The following is a 16,848-nucleotide window of genomic DNA, read 5'->3' as shown; positions in this document are numbered from 1 at the left end:
GTTAAAAGCGGCGGATGGTTAATCATGCATCATGTGGTGACGTTGATAGCTGAAAGACACGGGGGTACATGCACCAATCAGTCTCAATCCCGATTGTTTGAGTGTTATGTGTCTTGGGTCCAAGGCTTGATACAAAACTACGATTGAGCCTACCTTAGCTTTGCTATTAGTAGGATTTACTGTGTATGATGATGATGATGATGATGGAGTATCTTGATGTTGAGTCTACAAGATGTGTGTTGATGGGTTAGTAATGTGGTTGGGTACTTAGATTTGGCGTTAGCTAATCAGGTGTTATAGATGAACCTTTAAACGCCAATAGTTCTAAAAGACCTTGAATTAGCTTTGTAGAGGTAATAGAGGAAGGTATAATTAGTTGATTTAAGCTCTTTATTTATTTTTTCACCTTTTCTACGCAAAACACACTAATTAGTCACTAATGATGCTAGTATAAACACACAGGAATGAAATTATATAACCTTGAAAATACATAATCATAGATCTATTAAGGTCAATTGGTCTGGCCATGAGCAGAAAAAGCTTCATCTGATTGCCTGGCTGACCTTATAAACATGTTATCTATTTTAATCTTATACCTGTTGACGGGTTGACCTGTTTAATTAAAGAGGTCAACCTGAACACAACCCGTTTAATAAAACGTGTTAAACAAGTCAATCGCAACATTACCCGGTTAATAAACAGTTAGTTATACATGACATACTAAAATATGATATGATGATTATTCTCGTATAGTGTTTGCCATCATGAATTGTCACTCCTAAGTTACATTTTTCTCTTTTGATAACTATCTAGGCCTTGAATCAACAATTAGCTAATTTGGGGTCAAAGTGTGTACTATGTCAAAGTTAAAGTACCAGAAAAGTAAAAACATTATATCCTATTTCCCAGATCATTAACCTTCCTGATTAACCTCCATAGCCGAATTCTTGAAGAGAAACAAGCAGCAACAAAGTTTCTTCTAGTCTTTTTGGGGTTTCTTCCACAATTAACGAGGTAATTTTAAAGAAATTGTTGTTTTGGTGTAAAGTTTCCTTAACCTAATATATATGCATACCACCTGTTCGATGAAAGTCCTGAATGAATAAATAGTCTGATATTGATATACCATTACCTTGTTTCCATGTTTTTGAGGCAATGTCATCAAGTTATGTTCTTTGACTCTTTGTGTGGAATATAGATTTGGGTTAAGGAAACATTGCATTCATCCAAGATTCATATTTCTCTAGAATTTTGTTGCGTAGGTTATTGATTTTATTCATAAATAAATTCAGGTTAAATAGAATGATTATTTTGTTGCGTAGGTTATTGATTGTTAATCTTTCTTTATTCACAAAATTATGATATTATTGGGTAAAGAAAATCTTTCATCAGTTGACCAAGATAATCTAAAGAGGATTAAATATAAGGCGGGGGGGTCAGAATGGGCAGCACTAATTATTTGAGCGGGTATACAAAGGTTTCTCGACACTCTAGTTCATTGTCTTCTTTTTTTGTCGACTCAAGTTTCCACTTTACCAGATTAAAGTACAGCGTCTTCTTCAACCTGTACTGATCGTTCGTTCATTCGTCTCTCGTTGCTACTAATACTTACTGATCATTCTCCAAACTTTGAAGGGAGGTGTCACGGCAGTTGATCGTGTTTGTTGGTACCGGATCATTGCCACACCACCCAACAGAAGGTTATCTTTTTTTTTGAACGGCAAGGAACGACGTGCCAACCACCGTGACACCGGGCGCTGTGGCCAAGGTCGACTACTCGACCGCCGCCAGCCCCTTGGCTCTCCCAGATGCGCGGAAACCCCCCCCCCCCCCCCCCAGGCACGGCAGTGGAATAATCGGTAAAACCTCACCTCCCATCCAAGACGAACCAGCGCCACCCGTATTCACCCTTCACTTGGATGCCGCAGAAAATAATGGGGAGTGGGAGTTGAACCTGGGTCTCAAGGAACACCAAGTCTTTCCCCAACCACTGCCTCATTATCTACCTCTGTTTTTTTCAGTCTTTCTACAAACTCGGCATTATTTAATGTTCGTTGGTTCAGATATTCATATTATTACAATTCTGTTCATGAATTTTTTATTTCTATCTGATTAAGTTAAACCTGTAAGGATTCACAAATAATGTGCTAACTAATCAAAATAACTTACGGTTTACTTTGTATGTTTAGTTTCTTCCCATTCTTGTACGATCACATGCTTATTTTTTGGCCCGACCCGAACCGTTCTGACGTGACCTGTTTTGATCTCATCTATTTTTGGCCTCCACTAACGAAAAGTCCTGGATCCCTACTGTTCTGATTCATGAGTCATGACTCTAAATATTCAAACTGGCAAGGATATCTACATAACCGAATGGCTTGAATCATGACTTAAAAATATCTACATTATATTTTTATAATTAAAACTTTCTCTGTTAAACCTAATGCTCCCTGCTTTCCGATTCTTTTTTGTGATGTATATAGAGATGCGATTTTGAGAGGCGAACAACGCCTTTTCTAGTTTAGAATATGAGATACCAAATACATATACCGATTACAACCTGATAATTGAGTTTCTTTATCTAGTTTTTTTTTTTTTTTTTTTTTTTTTTTTTTTTTTTCCAGTTGGATCAACCAGGTAATCTGTCCTTAAACAAACAAACAAACAAACCAAGTATGACCCCTGTTACATCAAAGCAGTATGCAGGTAAATTCGTCGTCAATCTATATACACTTAATTAGTTATTACTATTATCTTCATTCATCAATCGGTTTCTATTTTTTGTTTTAATTTTAACTTTCAACTTAATCACAGATGATGTAAGCCTGCTAATGGTGTTAATCGACACAAATCCGTTGTTCTGGAGCTCAACTGCTGCCCCTTTATCGTTCTCGAAGTTCCTATCTCAAGTATAGTTTATTTCATATGCTTTCTCATTATCTGTATTAAATATATAAAATGTTTTTAAATATTATGGTTTATCGCAGGTTCTTTCTTTCGTAAATTCAATACTTCTACTAAATCAACTGAATCAAGTTATGGTGATAGCGACTGGCTTAAACTCCTGTGATTACATTTACGATTCTTCATCGGGGCCCACAACCCCGAGATTCGATACCCTGTTGCAGAAATTGGAGGATTTTGTGGTTAAAGATGAAGAGCTTAATAAAGATGACTCGGTTGACGGGATCGGGTCATCCTTGCTTTCTGGATCTCTTTCAATGGCGCTCTGTTGTATCCTTTCGATTATTTACGCCATTTTGTGTTTTTATATGTACGGTTTAGTATCTGAGTGGATTGTTTAATGTAACAATAATATGATCAGATATACAACGCGTATTTCGTTCTGGGTCACTTCATCCACAACCTCGGGTAATCGTTGTGCATTTGTTAAAATTAAATTGTTAATCTTGTTATGATCGGGATAGATCTCTTACATCACGAATCATTGCAGATTTTGTGTATGCATGGATCACAAGATGGATCTGGACAGTATGCCTCTTTTCTCTTATTCTCTATATATATATAGGCTATGCAGTCAATGCGAAAAAATATCGGTTATCGGTCAAGGACTGATATCTTCGTTTATCGCGGTGAGATATCGGTCGGATATCGGTAATTTATAATATCATGCATATATATATATATATATATATAGGTAAATGGTACTGTACAAATTCCCTTATCGTACATTACGTACGCTACAATCTCAGCCGTCCGATCATCTTCCCGCAATGAAAATCGCATGTTTTTTTTTTTTTTTGTAATAATTTCCTTGGTTTTAAAAAGCGCGCCTTATGCACGCTTAAGCGCGAAGCGCATCTAGGCGCAAACTCCATCGCTTTTGCGCTTCAAAGCGGGCAGGGTGTACAAGAAGCGCAGCTGACGCGCGCTTTTTAGGGGAAAATCGACCTAAGGCGCAGGCTGAGGCGCACGCTTTTTGTACATGGGGTGTTTCTATGCTTCTAAGTGTTGTACAACAGGCTTTTTATGTTGTACATTTATGTTTTTTTTCATTTTAAAACATATATAAAGCTTAATTATAGCTAAATCATAGGTATTGGAGGCTAAACACTTATGGGATATATAAAATAAATTTTATAATCACTTTGCGCTTTGCGTACGAAAAGCTCACCGCTTTTGCGCTTCGCTTAAAAAAAATCTTTTTTAGACCTCATCGCTTTTGTGCGCTTCCCGCTTTTTTAAACCAAGATAATTTCGCATGTGTTAATTCAATTTCGCATGTGATAATTTTGATGAAATAGAAGGTTGTTTTTTTGTAACAATTTCGCATGTGGTAATTCAATTCTAAGCAGTTAATGCGGAAAAATATCGGTTATCGGTCAAGGACCGATATTTGAGATATCGTTTATCGCGGTGAGATATCGGTGAGATATCGGTAATTTATAATATCATGCATATATATATATAGAACCTATATAATATATGTATATTAATATCTAGAACCTATATAATATATGTATACAACATCTTTATGCACTAACTTGTAAAAGTCTAAGATTAATTTTGATAAATCTATAACTGGAGGATGAAATTGTAATTCAAGTTAAAAGAAAAGGAGGTAAACTGAATGATTTAACTTTTATAACCCTACTATTACTAATCCCTTTAAACTAAAAAAACCCTAAACAACTAAAGCAGCCGTCCTCTATCTCAGCAGCCGTCCTCTATCTCCCCTGTTCGCTCCTCCATCTTCTAAACCTAAAAAACAGCCTACAGATCTTTCATTCTACGATTCGGAAGGTAAGGTTCGATCAGCAGGTAAGCTTCGATTCAACAACTTCGATTAGCCACCATTTCTTCTCTGTCAAAACTGGCCCAACCGATAATCTCGGCGATTCGACCGAGATAAATTAGACATAATATCGGCGATATATCGGCGATAACCACCGATATTATCGCCGACCGATATAAGGACCGAGATATGAAACCGATATTTGACTGAAGGACCGATAACCGCTATATCACCGATATAGCACCGATATATCGGCCGAGTTAACTACACAGATTCAATTTCGCATGTGATAATTTTGATGAAATAGCAGGTTGTTTTTTTTTTGTAACAATTTCGCATGTGGTAATTCAATTTCGCATGTGATAATTTTGATGAAATAGCATGTTGTTTTTTTGTAACAATTTCGCATGTGGTATTTGATGAAATTGCATGTGTATAATCTGTGTGTGTGTTACTGACTTACTGTTCATCTTCTTCGATTGTTGGTCGACCATTGTCAGTCTTCTTCCGTTTGACCCTTACAACTCCCAAATTAGTAGTTCTTATTATCGATATCGCACCAAAAGTAACAAAGGGAGGTTGGGGAAGAAGAATTTCAGGTTTTTGAATTTGATTTAGGGTTTGATTTTGAACTATCATCGGTCAATTACAGAGATTTATGACCTCGGAATGACGTTTTTAACCTTCGTATGATTTAGATATATTAAAATGATTAATTTAATCATTTAAATTAGTTTTGCCCGCGTTTGATCGATTGAAGATCGTACGGCTGAGGGCATCGCGTACATAATGTAGGATAAGAGGTATTGTACGTTAACCGGCCTCTATATATATATATATATATAGGATAAGGATCATGTGAGAAGTAGTAGGCTATTTGAGAAACTTGAGAAGCATTCTGGACCACACATTTTCCTTATACAAAAAAATGAAAAAAAAATGTAAAAAAAAATGCAATTTTTTTTTTTTTGAAAAATCGCAGGTTTTTCTTTAAGAATTTAATTTTTTATTTATTTTTTTTTTAATTTTTTTTTTGGGATTTAAACACATGTGTATATTGTTAATCTTTTTAACTATACATATATGTATATTGTCAATTATACATATATGTATATACATGTTTAAAATTGAAAAATAAGTGTTATTTAGGGTTTAGCATTAGTATTTAGGGTTTAGCATTAGGGTTTAGGGTTTAGCATTAGGGTTTAGCATTAGGGTTTAATAATAGTATTTAGGGTTTAGCATTAGGGTTTAGCTTTAACTTTTGGGTTTAGCTTTATCTTTAGGGTTTGCATCAGGGTTTAGCTTTAGGGTTTAGTTTTAGCTTTAGGGTTTAGCATTAGGGTTTAGCTTTAGGGTTTAGAATTAGGGTTTAGCTTTAGGGTTTAGCATTAGGGTTTAGAATTAGGGTTTAGCTTTAGGGTTTAGGATTAAGGTTTAGCATTAAGGTTTATCTTTAGTGTTTATGGTATAAGGTTTAGGATTTATAACACATATTTTTTCAATTTTATACATGTATATACATATATGTATAATTGTCAATATACATATATTATGTATAGTTAAAAGATTAACAATATACACATGTGTATAAATCCCAAAAAAATTTTTTTTTTTAAAAAAATAAATAAATAAAAAATTTAATCCTTAAAGAAAAAGCTGCGATTTTTCCAAAAAAAAAAAAAAAAAAAATTTTGCATTTTTTTCACCTTTTTTTTGCATTTTTTGCTTAGGAAAAATGTGTGGTCCAGATTGCTTCTCAAGTTTCTCAAATAGGGTGGACTTCTCTTAGGATCCCTACCCTATATATATATAATATATATATATATATATATATATATATATATATATATATATATATATATATATATATATAGGGAGAAGATCATGCGAGAACCACCTCTTATTGCGAGAACCAATGTGAGCACAAACAAAAATGCCTAAAAATAGCTAAAAATCACACAAATTTTTTTTTTAATAATTTTATATAAAAATCGCTACTTTTCGAAGCAAAAAAATAAATAAATAAATTTAAAATTGTTTTTTTTTTTAATTTTTTTTCCACTGAAAGTAGCGATTTGAGCATAAAAAATATTAAAAAAAAAATTTAGATTTTTTTTTTATTTTTTTAGATTTTTTTAGGTTTTTTGGGGGTTTAGTTTTTAGCATTTTAGCTTGGGGGGGTTGGGGGAAGGGGGTTTAGGTTTTTTTTTTGGGGGGGGGGGGTGGTGGGGGTTAGGTTTTTTTAGGTTTTTTAAGCTATTTTAGGTTGTGTTCACATTGGTTCTCGCGGTTCTCGCAATAAATGGAGTTCTCGCATGAGCCCCTCCCTATATATATATATATATATATAGGGGAATTGGCCTGTAATAATCCCACCTAGACCTTATTGGCCATTAATAATCCCACCTCAGAATATTCCCCCCACCAGTCCCACCTTTCACCTATTTTTCCTACAATGGTCCCCCGTTAAAAAAACTTAACGGAGTTAAGCTTTTTTCCAAATTACAAACAAATTTTTAGGGCTTTTGATCAGAATGATGATACGAGTCCGTTGATGTAAAACTTACTTCGAAATGGTGCTCCAAGTGACTTGATTTTGGTTAATTGGAAATTTAAACACCCGAATTGAAGCGCCATTTTCATTGTTTGGAACACTGTTTCGAGGCAAGTTTTACATCAATAGACTCGTATTGTCATTCTAATCAAAAACCCTAAAAAATCTGTTTGTAATTTGGAAAAAAGCTTAACTCCGTTAAGTTTTTTTAACTGAGGACCATTGTAGGAAAAATAGGTGAAAGGTGGGACTGGTGGGGGGAATATTCTGAGGTGGGATTATTAATGGCCAATAAGGTCTAGGTCGGATTATTAAAGGCCAATTTCCCTATATATATAGGGTTGAGTTCATTTCATAACTCTAAATAACTACAGAACTTTCAGAACTCCTAATAAACAATCATTTTATATATAAGTTTTTGTATTTAGGATCTTTTTATCATCTATTATATGTATTTCTTTGATTACATACATGTTAAAAGTAGTTTACATATGTTTAATTGCCAAAATTATATATATATGTGTCATAACTAATTACATATATGTAAAAAAACTAGTTTACATATGTGTAATTATAATATTACATATAAAAAATGATAAAATTACTCTTAACATGTATGTAATCGTAAAAATACACATAATAAACGATAAAATTATCCTAAACATAAAAATATATAAATAAAAAGATTGTTTATTAGGAGTTCTGTAAATATTTATGGTTCTGAAATGATCCTGGCCCTATATATATATATATATATATATATATATATATATATAGGGAAAGGTTATCATACAAAAACCCTTATCGTACATCATGTACGCGAAGGGCGTAACCGTCCGATCAGGCACTAATCACGCATGGGACACAAAATAACGCATGGGATCCTTTTTTTTGACCTAATCACGCATTGGAACATTATTACGCATGTTCATTTTGTCAAACCTTGCTGATAATAACGCATGGAACATAATTACGCAAGTTCTATGGTTTGTCGCGTACGATAATGTAGGATAAGGCTTTTTGTACATTATACTTATTCTATATATATATATATTCATATCTAGAAGTCTAGAACCTATATAATATTAATAGCAAAATAAAGAAGTGTTCATCAAGATCAACCAAGGCACCCGATTCTTCATTTGTTCATCATAACTTAAAACACTAAAATCCGATTGAAGCACAGGAGCTTGGGAGGGACGATTAGGGTTCAGCAGACATCATCAGTTGTCGTGTTAAGCGTTCGAAGTGTGATAAAGGTTATAATATATGGGCCAAAAAAGCATAAAAGAACTGGGCTTTGTATAGTATTTTGTTGGCAGCCCATAAAGAAAAACATAAAAATCTGGCCTACCGATTTTCTCATCGATATGATCGAGATAAGAATTTTAAAATATCGGCGATATCTCGGTAAATCTCGCCGATATTCTCACTACCGAGATTTCTACCGATATTCTGAACCGATATTATGTGCCAAGACCGATAACCGATATAACACCGCTATATCACCGAGATAGCACGATATTAACTGCCTAGTATATAGGGTTAGGTTAACGTACAATGGCTCTTATCGTACATTATGTACGCGATCATCTCAGCCGTACGATCTGGTGCGAATTCACTCTTGAACATGCGATTTGTGCTGAAAAACCAACATGCGAAATTGTTTTATATACCAACATGCGATTTTTCATCATATTTACCAACATGCGAAATTGCTACAAAAAAACCAACATGCGATTTCATCAAAGATACCAACATGCGATTTCCAACATGCTTTTTTATAACATGCGATTTCACAATAGCGTACGATAAGCCCTAATTGTACGTTACACTTTTTCTATATATATTTATATATAGGGTAGGGTTCGTGCGAGTACCACCTTTATTGCGAGAACCAATGTGAACACAACAAAATAAACCCACTACACTACCCAAAACCTAAAAAAAAACTAACCCCCCACCCCCCAAAAACCTAAAAAAACCTAACCCCCCCCCCCCCCAAAAAAAAAAAAAAAAAAAAAAAGCTAAATGCTAAAAACTAAACCATCTGATGTAAATTTTTGCATGCGACATTTTTTTATTTTTGCTGTTGGAACAAGTGATTTTTTTTTAAAGATTTTTGAGATTTTTTTTGTTTCTGAAAAAACCTTTAGGAATGCCTTGCTCTCATGGTTCTCACAACTCAATGTGGTTCTCATTTTATGTGTATATATATATATATATGTATAGGGTTAGGTTAACGTACAATAGCTCTTATCGTACAATATATACGCGATCATCTCACCCGTCCGATCCGGTGCGAATTTACTTTTGAACATGCGATATGTGCTGAAAAACCAACATGCGAAATTGCTTTATATACCAACATGCGATTTCATCATATTTACCAAAATGCGAAATTGCTACAAAAAAACCAACATGCGATTTCATCAACAATACCAACATGCGATTTCCAACATGTTTTTTTATAACATGCGATTTCACAATATCGTACGTATTTACGTTAAGGTATATTGTATTTTACACTTTCACTATATATATATTCTGGACCACACATTTTCCCTTAAGCAAAATTGCAAAAAAAAAAAAAAAAAAGCAATTTTTGGAAAATCTGAGCTTTTTTCTGTTAGGATTTTTTAGATGTTTAAAATTGAAAAATAAGTATTGTACATCTATGATTGAGGGGAATGATTTAGTTTTAGCTTTTAGGGTTTGGGGGTCAGCATTAGTATTTAGTTTACAACCGGTAAGGAACTCATAAGCGATTGAAACTTAAGTTTTCGTGTCCATTTTAGCTCACTTAAGGCGATGAAAATTTTTAAAATTTCAAAAATTTCAAAAATTTAAAAAATTTATCTCCCGTCCTCGGACTCACATTTGATGTTACAAAACTTAACCGTACCAACGGTTTAAGATGATCTCGCTTCATCGTAATTTCTCCCTTCTTCAACATAAACAACTCTCTATGCATTACGCTTTCGCTAGCCAACTTCTTCTGATGCAAAAACAAGTCGTTCTCCTTGACATAATTGTAGAACTTATCTGGCTTCGAATCAAATGGGGCCAACTGCCTTAGAGTTGCAAACGACATCGTAGCCGGCTTACCATTTACCATGCCGGTCAAAGTAGTGGTCTTCGGCGGGGTTGGTCCATCATCCTTGGTTAACGTGGTCATCCACTCTAGGATACTTTTCAAATAGATATCTCCTTTGTCGTTACCCCGAAATTCTATCACCGCCCGCCATCCAACATCTTGTAAAAACCCAAGGCCCTGAAATCGGGCCTATACGCTAACTTCTCGAGAGCCAAATTATCCTTGATTAACCGTTCCTCCCCCATTTCTGATATTAGTCCAACCCAAACAGTGCCCAAGCTTCTTCTGTTGGTTTCATATCTTTGCACACCCATTTGACAATTTGACCTCCACCGTAGGTGAAGGTCTAGAATGTGGGTGAAGACCTAAAGCTTCTGTTGGTTTCATATCTTTGCACACCCATACCGTAGGTGGGAGCGGACAAAGCAACAACTCAATCACAATACACATACACTTTAAGCATATGTCATTTTTGGTCCCTCGACTTTACTTATTCTCACAAACAAACTCTCCCATCTTCCATTTAATAACCAGAAGGCCCTCAAACTTTAATGTTTCTTCATTCCCTTCACATATTAACTACTATTAACTTTCAGTTAATTACCAGAAAGCCCCTCAACTTTGTAGCATCACATCTCTTGTATCTCCAATCTCAATTTCAACCCGAAACAATGCCCGATCACCATGAATGCCTTGTTCCTCATTCTCGAACCCTCCGCATCATCTTTAACTTGCTTAACATCACCGAATTATGTGCTTTACCTGCAATGACACGAAAACTCGCAATAAACGTATTCCACACATATAAACATGTAAAACTCACTAAATCACACAAAATAATCACTTTAGCACTCGTGTTTCACACTCGCCATCATTTAGCATTAGTATTTAGGGTTTAGTTTTAATGTTTAGCATTAGTATTTTAGGGTTCAGTGTTTAGCATTAGGGTTTAGCTTTTAATTTTTAGCCATAGTTATCAAATGCGCTAGGCGCACTCTAGGCGCATAGGCCTCCCCTGTCGCCTAGGCGAGAAGCGCAAAAAAACGTGTGCCTGAGAAAAAAGCACAAGCAAATAAAAACATAAGAAAATAATATTATGTATTGAAAAAAAAAACACTTTCTTCAAATTCCAAAAGTATTTGAATACCATAATCCTTATAATAAAACCAAAATCACCATGAATCCTCGTAAGGTCGAAAAATATACTGCAGAATCCTCATAAGGTCGAAAAATAATTGTAGTATTGTATGTTTTGCCGGCCAAAAATATGTACGTTTGTTTACAGCATAGGTAACAATATGTTTTTCCAGAAGATATATCTAACTTTTTTTAAATTCAAATTTGATTGAGATATAATTTCCAAAAATTAGATAAATATCTGTAACTATAATATGGTGTGTATATATATATAAGATAGGATTTCAAAAAAAATCACGTGGCATTTTTACCTAGGAGGAAGAAGCGCAGGTAGGTCGATTCGCCCAAAATTTTCGCCTAGGCGGAAAGAGCGACTTTTGATAACTATGGTTTTAGCATAGGGTTTAGCCTTCGGGTTTAGGATTTGGATTTATGGTTTAGAGTTTTGGGTTATTGTTCGACGGGCTAGTCCCAATGCCGTTGGAATGAGCTCAATCGGCTTCCATTTGACCCGGTTTCCTAAACTTCTTAGGTCAAGGATATATATTTTTCATAATATACACATATGTATAGTTTAAAAATTGACTATATACATATGTGTATAATTCAAAATTCACAATATACATATATGTATATATGCAAAAAAAAAAAAAAATCTTAAAAACGTGCGATTAGAAGTAACAATTTTTTTTTTGGCTTGAGGAAAATGTGTGGTCCAGAATGCTTCTCAAGTTTCTCAAATAGGATACTCTTATCTTAGGATCCCTACGTATATATATATAGAGAGAGTTTAAAATACAAATGGGATTTTATTGTGCGAACAGGGGCGTAGCTTATTAAGTGCCCGGGGGTGCACCCGCCCCCTCCAATGTTTCGGTTAGAAGTGTATAATTTCCGATTTTTCGTCCGAAAATTTTAAAATTATATAGGATCGCCCCTCCAATTATTTTGCCTAAATATTTATACAATATATAAATCAAAGTAAAGTTTGTTACCAATTTAAATCTTAAAGGTCGTCGGGCTGAGTTGTATTTTTTCGTCCAGCTTTCATTTATCTCGTACCATTATATATATATAGAGTTAAGTTCCCGTGAAAATAAAATAAACGTACGAATTGAAAGAAAGTAAAAAAAAGTGGCGGTGGCATTTTGGTAATTATCAGCAACTTCAAAATTACTCTAGTAGAGTAATTTTGAGCTTCTGTAGAGTAATTTTGGTCGTGTAGGGTAATTATCAAAATTACACTAACACCCCCCCCCCCCACGCCCACACACACACACAACTAAAAGCTAAAAACTAAATCATAAAGCTAAACCCTATAACTAAATGCTAACAAAATTACTCTACAAGACATTTTCCAAAATTACTCTACAGATGCTCAAAATTACTCTACAAGACACTTTTTGCTTTTTCCCCAGTAATTTTGAAGTAGTAATTTTGAAGTTGCTGATAATTACCAAAATGACACCGCCACTTTTGCTTTTTCCCTCAATGCGTACGTTTCGTACGTTAATATTATTTTTAGTTGATCCTTTACCTATATATATATTGGTCTTTTGTTTGTTAAACAATATTTAGTTTTTTATATGTAAGAACGGGTCCTTTGAATAAATGATTTTTTTTTAGTTTTATTTGGAACTATTATTATTTGACCCGACCCGACCCGGAACATAACGATATGAAAAAAAATTTGGGTCCATGACTTTACGCCCCCTCGAAACTTTTGCTCAAACTCCGCCACTGTGTGCGAAGGTACGCAACAACCAAATTGCGCCGTGTGGAATTCTATATTTTCAGAGGGAAGGGTAAATTAGGCAAGTCAGATAAAGTATAATAACATGCGTTTTCTGAAAACATAACATGCGTTTCTTATAACATAACATGCGTTTCTTAAAACATAACATGCATTTTGAAAACACTGCATGCGTTTCTTTAGTTATGTGTAGTAATACAGAACATGCTTTTTTAAAACAACCTCCAACGTCTAATCGATCGAATTGGTTGAATATGTCTCTGTTCTTCAATAGCAAGATTCGATTGAATTGTAATTGACTCTTATGCCCTTCCCACTTGATTTTGTAATTGAATTCAAAGTTAATTACGTATTATGCCACCACGTTAAATTGAGCCCTAGATTGAATCAGATGATCGCGTACGCATCGCACGTTAAGGGGCTATTGTGCGATTACCGCCCTCTATATCTATATATAAATTTTAATTTTTCTTTTTACTCAAAAACATATTATATTTCACAGATACGTTGCCATCATGAATTCAATTTTCTCTGCTCAAAGATCAATGGTATTGCTTTTTATATATTTTGTTAGTGCTATGTTTTATTTAATCGACATTTCTGAACGGGCATATTTCAACAGGTACCTATAGATTCTTGTGTTATCGGATCACAACATTCGGCATTTTTACAACAGGTACTACATACATTCATTCATATTGGAACCTTGACCGTAGCTATAACCTGTTTCAAGTATAAATAATTTTTTGTAACTCGCCAGGCTTCTTATATAACCGGAGGTGTATATCTGAAGCCACAACAGCCTGATGGATTGTTTCAGTATCTAACGGTATGACCGTAGCTGTTTTGATGACCCATACCCGCCCAGTTTGCCACGCTTGTCAAAGTTTTATTTCTTTTATGCAGACGGTATTTGCAACAGATTTACATTCCCGTAGCTACTTACAGCTCCCTAAGCCCGTGGGTGTAGATTTCCGTGCTTCGTAAGTTGCTTCATATACATTTTTTACCACATGAATATTTTCAACTTGTGATTGAAGGTTGAATTATGCGACAGGTGTTTTTGTCACAAAAACACAATCGACATGGGATACATTTGCTCTGTTTGTCTGTCTATTTTCTGTAAGCATCACAAGAAATGTTCGACTTGTGGGTGAGTTGTGGTATCTTCATATTGGTTTGCAGTTGCTGTATGTTATGTTGATGGCCCGTAGTATATTGTAACGCAGGTCGGCTTTCGGTCAACCCCAAACAAACATATCGGCATCGAATCAGAAGACGAAAGCTCCTTAAATCGTATGTTACGAGTCGAATCTTTAGTTTGATAATGCAGAGATGTAAGCGAATGTTTCATAGAATGATATATTGTTTTATTATTCACACAATAAGGTTGATTGTGCACTCTACTACTTCTGCAAAGTTTTTAAAGTTCAGTAGATGTAGAAGATTTATGCTAAACAAAATACACCACTTTTTTAGGGATCCAAGGATTCCATCCGAACCGGCCCACGTCAATTTTACAGCCAGTTTGCGAGTGAAACTTTGCCGCTGAGAAGGAAATACCCGTTTGATCCCCGTTCTCCAGCCCCAAGCGCTCCACCTCCCGAACCCCAGCTTTAGATAAATCTTTATCCAGCATATTAATATCCCAGTTATATTGTTGTTTACTAGACTATTTGAATCCGCTTTTCCCCAAATAAAAACTATACGAATTCCTTCCAAAGTGTTTATAACCTTAGTCGGGGCTTTGAAAATAGAGAGGTAGTAAGAAGGAAGGTTTCTGAGTACTGATTTTGCAAGGGTAATTCTTCCGCCCATAGAGAGGAGTTTCGCCTTCCAACTTGAGAGTTTCTTAGTGAATTTTCGGATGACACTTCTCCAAGGTTTGACCCGTTTCATATTTTCCCAATGGGAAGCCCGAGGAAATTGAAAGGGATCGAACCCGCTTTGCACCACATCATGTTTGACCCATTTCTTCCACCGCACCTTCATCACCCCCCCACTCCCATAAGAGAGCTTTTTTTAAGGTTTACTTTCAGCCCCGTCACTAATTGTAAGACCCACATAATTCTTTTAAGGTTTTGCACATTCTTTCAGGACCACGACCCCAAGAAAATTACAAAGGTGGGTAAGGGTATACTCACAATTTGGAATGGAAATGCCTTCAAACAAACTGATTCTAGTGGCTCTCCTCATGAAGACTTCAAGCACTTCCAAGACTAAGACAAAAAGGAACGATGAAAGCGGATCACCTTGGCAAAGACCCCTTTCCAAAGTGAATTCTTTTGTCGGCGACCCGTTGATGATAACCAAAGCTTTGCTTGGTGTAAGACACAAATCAATCCACCCTCTCCATCTCTTTGGGAAAGCCATCATCTTAAGATTATTAAGAAGTTACAATTACCGATTCCTATGCTTTATCGAAGTCTACTTTAAAAAGCAACATTTCCTTTTTTTCTTCTTGGCCCAAGAAATAACCTCATTCAGGATTAGGAGCCCATCAAGGATATTCCTCTTATCCACGAAGGCCGATTGGGTTTGGGAGGAAACCGAGCCTATGACCGCTTTTAGGCGGGTTGTGAGGGTTTTAGCGATAACTTTATACACAACTCCTATCAAGGAGATGGGTCTAAAGTCAACCAAAGTTTGAGGATCGAGGATCTTCGGAACTATGTCGCACGGGAACGGGTATGGGTACGGGATTGGGGTACGAGGACGATACGGGTACGGGGAACGACAAAATTCAAAATTTCAAGATACCGGTACGGCAAAAAAATACAAAAAAAAATATATATTTAACAAAGTTCAAAATAGATATATATATTGATGTAAATTGTAAACTCCTTTTTTCTCTATTACATATAAATCAATTTTAAATTCTATATTTGTCTTCCTTTTTTCTCTATTAATGTGAATTGGGTTATCAAAACATTATATTTGGCAAATCAATCTTTTGTTTTCCTTTTCTCCAAACTTATTTTCATCTCCCGCTCTATCCCTTTCCTCTTCATCTCCAGCCGCCGCCACCACCACCGAATCCAACCATCGTAGCACACCATCACCGACACACCTACACCGATTTGAACCACCAACGCATCTCCCTCGATTGGAACTACCGCAACACCCCCACCAATTCGAACCAGGTTCGTCTTACAAATTCCAGGGTTTTATTTCCGTACCAGGTTCGAAGCACCGAATCTAAAGTATTGTGTCCCCGAAACGTCATACGAACGTCCCCACTTTCCTGGAAGCGTTTAGTCGCCGTCCCCATTTTCCCGGAAACGTTTGGGGAACGTCCCCATGGCGTTTCTGTAACACCTCGTAAATTTGTGTCGAATTATTTGATGACACGTGTCCACTAAACTCTCATATTATGCCCATTTGTTTGGCGAGAGGGACTATTTTTGTGCAAGATAATGGAAGAATGTTGTGGAGGGACCATATGTGTCAACATACCATTTTTATAGCATCTGAGTGACGCTTACGGGTCGTAAGCCTTATGTGCTTACAGACCGTAAGCAGGGAATTTTATTGTCGTTGGCACTTGG

The 16,848-nt window shown here is 35.5% G+C and overlaps 1 protein-coding gene across 3 annotated transcripts; it reads left to right on the top strand.

Annotated features, from left to right (window-relative positions):
- Positions 1–850: 850 nt before the first annotated feature.
- On the top strand, positions 851–16,182 carry LOC110915660 (general transcription and DNA repair factor IIH subunit TFB4). 3 transcript variants are annotated; one of them, XM_035985118.1, is made up of 13 exons: positions 852–1,014; positions 2,625–2,706; positions 2,815–2,909; positions 2,988–3,234; positions 3,326–3,372; positions 3,455–3,492; positions 13,803–13,848; positions 13,923–13,976; positions 14,061–14,129; positions 14,207–14,283; positions 14,358–14,453; positions 14,530–14,637; positions 14,780–16,182. In XM_035985118.1, exons 2-12 carry the CDS (start codon positions 2,676–2,678, stop codon positions 14,591–14,593), a joined length of 864 nt encoding a protein of 287 aa, XP_035841011.1. In that variant the 5' UTR covers positions 852–1,014; positions 2,625–2,675; the 3' UTR covers positions 14,594–14,637; positions 14,780–16,182. The 3 variants fall into 3 exon arrangements, with proteins under 3 accessions (XP_022016083.1, XP_035841011.1, XP_022016082.1); XM_022160391.2 differs by lacking the exon at positions 14,780–16,182 and having other exon boundaries at positions 851–1,014; positions 14,515–14,733; XM_022160390.2 differs by lacking the exon at positions 14,780–16,182 and having other exon boundaries at positions 853–1,014; positions 14,530–14,733.
- Positions 16,183–16,848: the final 666 nt, after the last annotated feature.

Source organism: Helianthus annuus, chromosome 16, assembly GCF_002127325.2.
Source record: "Helianthus annuus cultivar XRQ/B chromosome 16, HanXRQr2.0-SUNRISE, whole genome shotgun sequence".
NCBI classification, from domain to species: domain Eukaryota; kingdom Viridiplantae; phylum Streptophyta; class Magnoliopsida; order Asterales; family Asteraceae; genus Helianthus; species Helianthus annuus.
This window is presented reverse-complemented; position numbering and strand designations above follow the sequence as displayed.